At 56.3% G+C, this 6,180-nt stretch overlaps 1 protein-coding gene across 2 annotated transcripts; it reads right to left on the reverse strand.

The window, feature by feature from the left end:
- Nucleotides 1-657: 657 nt before the first annotated feature.
- On the reverse strand, nt 658-3,844 carry Znf579 (zinc finger protein 579). Of its 2 annotated transcripts, none has more exons than XM_021219118.1 (2): nt 3,746-3,844; nt 658-2,718 (listed from the first exon to the last, which is right to left on the reverse strand). In XM_021219118.1, the coding sequence occupies exon 2, from the start codon at nt 2,714-2,716 to the stop codon at nt 1,028-1,030; it is 1,689 nt and encodes a 562-aa protein (XP_021074777.1). In that variant the 5' UTR covers nt 2,717-2,718; nt 3,746-3,844; the 3' UTR covers nt 658-1,027. The 2 variants fall into 2 exon arrangements, with proteins under 2 accessions (XP_021074777.1, XP_021074776.1); XM_021219117.1 differs by having other exon boundaries at nt 658-3,157.
- Between the last annotated feature and the right edge of the window lie 2,336 nt (nt 3,845-6,180).

Genomic DNA, 6,180 nt, shown 5'->3' on the forward strand with positions numbered 1-6,180 from the left:
GAGAAAGGATTGTGCTTCCTTTATAGAAAAATGAAAAGCACCCACGACAAAGCCCTGCACAGTGTGGGGGCTCCAGGAGGCCTCCCAGCATGAAGGAAGGAAGAAGATAAGATGGCTCACAGAATAAGGGCTAAGAGCACGGGCTACGGAACCACAGTGTCCCGGGCCACATCTGGCCGTGCCACTTGTTGCTTTTGTTTTGACTCCACTCCCTAAGTGCTGGGATTACAGTTATGGATCCCCACCCCCAATACAGATCATCTTATCTGGTACTTGGGCTTCCCTCAGGAAGATGGAGTCTATTGGTACCTTCGTGATTGCAATGGGAATTTTGGGAAACATCTAGTGCTTTCTCAGAAAGGGAGTGGCAGACTTCTCACAGAGAGTAGTACTTTTTGCGCCTAGAAATCTGCCGTACAAATGCAAACAGTGCATACGGTGCTGAGAAGCTAAAGTGCGCGCAGGGATTCCTGAGGACAGCCATCATGGCACCCCGTCTTAGTACAGGCTTTCTTCTCAATCCAGGGCCCACAGACTTCTTGGCGTTATTGATGCCAGCCATCCCTCTGGGATCTGGTGTATGAACGACCTTGTTCTGAACCCAAGTGTGGGTAAATCCTGACTCACCCAATCCCCACAGACAGCCTCACTCGGGGGTTGCACGAACTCACATTTATTCACAGAGACAGAGGAACGGGGGCAGACCTTTCACGCTGGGAACTCCCAGGGTCTGGCAGTTCCAAAGAGGTGATGGTGTCCAGTGTTTGTAATAGGGATGGGCAGGCTGGGACAATCCCAGCAGTCTCTATCCTTCTGGCCAAGTGTCCTCCGCCTTGCCCTGCCTTACTTAAGACACGTGTTGGGGTGAGAAGTTCCTAACCAGCATCAGGGGTCTAGGGGTGGGTAAAGGAGAAGGTGAATGATCCTGGGTTCAGGGGTAGGCAGGGGAGGTTCCTCTCCTTCAGCTTCCCTCTTCCTTACTGCAAACCGGGAGCTCAATTGGAAGGGCGGAGGGTGGATGTGAGGGTCAGGAGGCCAGGCCTCCCAATCCCCGTAGGTGGGCCTTACTGTCCACCTCCTCATCCTCCATCTCGAAGGCTGAATGGTCTTGGCTGTCAAAACAGGAGGCGCTGAGAAAGACAGGTGGAGCAGGCGGGGACTGGGGTAGGGTGCCAGGTGAGGGAGGCTCTTCCTTGATGTGGGCGATGGGCAGAGGGAGCCCTTCTGCCTCCTGCTTAAGTGGCTGCGGAGGCTGGGGCGACTGTGAGGCCTGGGTCTGGAGTTCCTGCAGCGCTGCAGCCCTCTCCAGCTCCGCACGTTCCAGCTCGGCGCGGTGGCAGCGTTGGTGGCGCAGGAGGCTGTAAGCGCGAGAGAAGCGGCGTGGGCATCGCGGGCACGGATGCGGGGCGGGGCCCCCAGCGTGGACTTGAGCGTGGCGGGCCAGGTCCGCCAGTCGCTTGAATTCCCTCTGGCAGCGCACGCACTGGAAAGGGCGCGCTCCGGAGTGGGTGACCCCATGCTGGCGTAGGTGTGCCCGGCGTCGGAAACCTTTGCCACACTCAGGACACCAGAAACGTGGCTCTCCCGCCGGAGGCCGGGCTGGGGTGGCATCTCCTCCATTCTGCCCGCTTTCGCCCCCTTCCGATGCACCCCCACATTCTGCCCCTTCGCCCCCCTCGGGCCCTTTCCCTGAGTTCCGTCCTCCGGAGGCCTTGTCGTCCTTCTTGCCAGCCCCGGGTAATGGGGCCAGCAGGCTGAGTGGACCATGGACGCGGCGGTGCTGGCGGAGGTAAGAGGCCAGGCGGAAGGCCAGGCCACAGTCTGGACACACAAAAGGCCGATCGGTGGAGTGGACTAGCCGGTGACGCGATAGGGACCAGGGCCTGGCGAAAGCCTTGAGGCAGATGGAACACTGGTGTCGCTTGGGGCGGGGCGGGGGTCCTCCTTCGCCCTCCTGTTCGCCTTCGGGGCGCAGACACGGGTGGGCTTTGAGCTCCCCCTTAGTGGCGAAGGCTTCGCGACAGCGGAGACACAGCAGCGTCCAGTCGGCCTGGAGAAGGACCTGTTTCTCCTCCTGTCGCCCCGCGGCCAGTGCCAACTCTGCCCTTAGCTCCGCTGCCCCGGCCTCGGCCTCCTCGGCCTCCGATTCCCGAGGATCCGTACTCGTGGAGACAGCAGAAGGAGCCGAGTCCCCTACGGGCCACTGTGCGGTCGCCTCCTCCGCAGCCCCGGCCACCACCACCGTGGCGGGCTGCTCCACTCCCTCGTCCTGCGGACCCCAACTGGCCTCGGGCTCCTCCTTCACTGCCCTCTGCATGGACAGATCTACCTCGCCACCTGCGTGCTCCTGGGCCAGGTGGCGCCTGAGCTGGGCTGGCTCTGGGAAGGTGCGTGGGCAAGCAGCGCAGCGCAGCGGGGGCTGGGGCCCGTGGCCACGAAGGTGGCGGGAAAGGTGGGCAGGCCTGCGGAAAGCTTTGGGGCACAGGGGGCAGGCATGGGGCCGGAGGCCCGAGTGACTCAGCCGGTGTCGAGACAGGTAGTAAGGGAAGCGGAAGAGGCGACCACAGGTGGGGCAGGGCAGAGGCGCCCTAGGAGCTCCAGCACCCCCTCTGCCACGACCACGGCCTCGACCACGGCCACGGCCACGGCCTCGGCCTCGGCCACGGTCACGGTGAGGTGGGCTGCCCTGGGCAGGTGGAGGGGGCTGTGGATCCATGCCTGTGGGGAAAAGGGGGAGAGGCAGGAGTGGGAAGAAGAGATGAAAGATGTGGGGTGAGGTGAAAAGGAGAGCAGAGGGTGCAGGACGGGTAGATTCACAGTCCAGAAGAGGAGACCGATGAGAGGCGGGAGAGGAAGGTGCTCAGGAGGCAGAAGGGGATAGAGACAGGAACGGTGAGGAGAGAGTTGTGGAGACGTAGGAAAGGGGAGCAAAGTTCGGGAGAAACACAAAGGAGAGAGATAGAGAGAAAGAAAACGTAGATATCAGAGGTGGGAACGGTCAGGGAGACAGAACAAGACACATACAGAGGAGACACAGGGAGACAAAGTCAGCCAACTGATTTTGCTCTAGTGCCCTGGGGCTTGAACATTCCTAGGGGGGCTGGGAACCAATCCACCCTTGGGGCCCAAGTAGGGTGGGATTCAAAGTCAAGAGGCCCTGGAAATAAAAAGTCCATAAGTCAGGGGCTGGGAGGCACCAGGGGGTAACCGGGCTTAAGCCCCTGAGTCTGAGGGAGGAGGGCTGGGGTCTGGGCTCCTGGGTCTGAAGGAGGTCGGGGTCTGCACTCCTGGGTCTGAGGGAGGACTGGGACCTGGACTCCTGGGTTTAAAGAAAGGCTGATTCCTGGATTCCTGGGTCTCAGGCAAGAAGACTGAAGGGTTGGACTCCTGGGTCTCAGATAGAACCAGACAGGCGAACTAGACTCTTGCAGGTAGACGCAGCCTCTGAGTCCGGGTGAAGGAAGGTGCTGGGTAAGGGGCCCTGACTCACAAGACAAGGGGGAGGAGTGGACTGGGAGCTGGGCTGCAGAAAATCCTCAGAGAGAAAGCGGTGGCCAGACCCCTGGCCGGGCGTGGTGTCGGGGGAGGGCGTGGAACCTGCCGGCTGTCGGGGGCTCTAGGTCCAAGAGGGGTCTATCTGTTCCGGGTAGGTGTGATCTGCAGAACTGGGGCAGTGGGTCGAGGCCTTGCACATTGCTCTGCGCGGGGCCTGGGGCTCGCCCCAGTCTCTGGGAGCCGGTCTTACCTCCACCTCCTGCGCTCCTTTCTTCCTTCCCTGCGGCCGGGCGATCGCGGACAGTGGTGGCGGAGAGGGAGGGGGTTGAGCGTAGTGGGAGGGGTGGGGGTGGAGAAGGAGGCTGGGCTCGGTGTTACAGCCTAAGCCTTCCCCCCGGAAACCCGGTGCTTGGTCGGAGGCCAGAAGAGGAAAGACTGGCTGAAAAGCCGGAAGCGGAGGGCCAGGGACCTCGGGGGGCAGAGAAGGAGGGACCTGCGGCTCCTGGATCCCGGGAGGGGAAGGGGCTGAAGGCCTGTCCTTTGGACCCTCAGAGGAGGAGGGGGCTGCAAGTCTGGGAATCTGGATCCAGCTTTCCACCCCTCCTCCATTTCCCAACAGATAACACATATTCATTCATTCTTTTCAACAAACAGGCATTTATCAAGCCCTGCCGGTGCCAGGCACTGTGCTGGCTGCTGGGCCTGAAGAAGGCAGAGATGGAGATGAAAGAAGCAGTGAGTGAGTGATACAGGCTTGAGAGTGTACCCACCTCTATGATGGAGCCTGACTCTCACTGTCCCTTGGTTGCCTGGGCAAGCAATTCTCTCTTCTCCGAGCCTCAGTTTCCCCCTTTATGGTAAGCCCCAGGATCACAACCCGACCAGTTTTATCAGAACACCTACTGTGGGCTGGCTCTGTCCTTGGTGCTGGATCGATAAAGGCAAAATTCATACTATGATGAAAAGGGACAGACAAGAGTCGGTCACAGATGGTGTGACGAGGGAAGCTCTCTGTTTTGGGTAAAGTGCTGTGGAATGAAGGGGATGGAAGAGACAGTAAGCCGGCTTTCAATGGGAGGGAATGTCATTCCTCTCGTCTTCCTTGGCAACTACGTTTCTGGAACTTGGATCTTTAACGTTTCAGCCTGCTATATGGGCCACATCTCAAAGTATATATGATGGAGAAAAAGGGCCGTTGCAGGAATCTGCCTGCGTTACACTGTTGTTTTCTTTAGGGTTAACTTCATGCCAAACATAGTTGGCAAGAGGCTGGGTAAACTGTTCCTTTTGTATGTGTCTGGGTGAGTAGAGGTTTGGAAAGCTTTAACATGCTAGCAATTCCAGGAATTTACTCTTGAGAAACCAGAAACGTGCAATATTATAGTTGTGCCAGTTCACTGCGGCTGCTTTCTTTTTCTTTTTAAAACATTTCAGTGTAGGTATTTTGGGCTGGCAAAATGGCTCAGTGCAAAGGCACCTGACTTGTGGCTGATGACCTGAGTTATCCAGGGCCCACAGAGTAGAAAGAGACAACCAAATCCATTCCTGTGGGTTGGTCTCTGACTTTCACACCTGTGTGCCTGCACACACATATACATGCACACACATATACATGCACACGCATTCACATACGTACAAACACCCCCCCATACATACAATACACATATACACACATATAAACGCACATACACACAGACACAAATGTACACACACACATTAAATAAACAAATACAAATGTATAGGGTTGAAGAGACAATTCCGTGGTTAAGAGTGTTTGTTGCTGTTCAAGAGGGCCAGAATTTGGTTCCCAGCACCCAGTCAAGGGACCACCCCCTGTATAACTTCAGTTCCAACACCTTTTGTCTTTTGAACACATACACGCAGAGGTGCATGTTGCCAAAAGAATAAAAATAAATTGAATGAGGTTAGATTTTGTTACATTTATTATTTATGTGTGTCGGGTGCACACACAGCACAGTGCATATATGGAGGTCAGAGGTCAGTTCTCTCCTATGATGTGGTTCCTGTCCTAGGATCAAACTCAGGTGATTAGCCTTGGCGACAAGTGCCTGTACTGACCAAGCTCTCTGGCTAGTCTACTACGGCGGTCTTGGAAATCACTATGAATGGCTCAGTAAGAGATCAGAGGAATAAAATCATGACCCAGAGAAATCTTGTATGCCCTGAAAAAAAAAAAAAAAGAGGAGGAAGCTCACTGTGCGGAAGTGTGGAGACTCCCCAAGTGATCACACGGAAGAGAACAACACAAAAGCCACCCGTGCTGAGCCTCTGCGTGTGCTCCTATCTGCAGCTTGGAGACCGACAAGATGGCTCTGCAGTTAAAAACACTTAACTGCTCTCGATGAGGGCCTGGATTGGGTTCCCAGCACCCACAGAGCAGCTCACAGTCCCTTTATAACACTCCAGTTCCAAGAGGACCTGCCACCCTCTTCTGTCTTCCAGAGCCAAGCGTATGTGGGGTGCACATACATACAGGCAGGGAAAACATATAAGCTAAAAATAAATTCTTGGGCTGGTGAGATGGCTCAGCAGATAAGAGCACCCGACTACTCTTCCAAAGTTCCTGAGTTCAAATCCCAGCAACCACATGGTGGCTCACAACCATCTGTAAGGAGATCTGACTCCCTCTTCTGGTGTGTCTGAAGACAGCTACAGTGTACTTAC

Source organism: Mus pahari, chromosome 19 (genome assembly GCF_900095145.1).
Source record: "Mus pahari chromosome 19, PAHARI_EIJ_v1.1, whole genome shotgun sequence".
Taxonomy (NCBI): domain Eukaryota; kingdom Metazoa; phylum Chordata; class Mammalia; order Rodentia; family Muridae; genus Mus; species Mus pahari.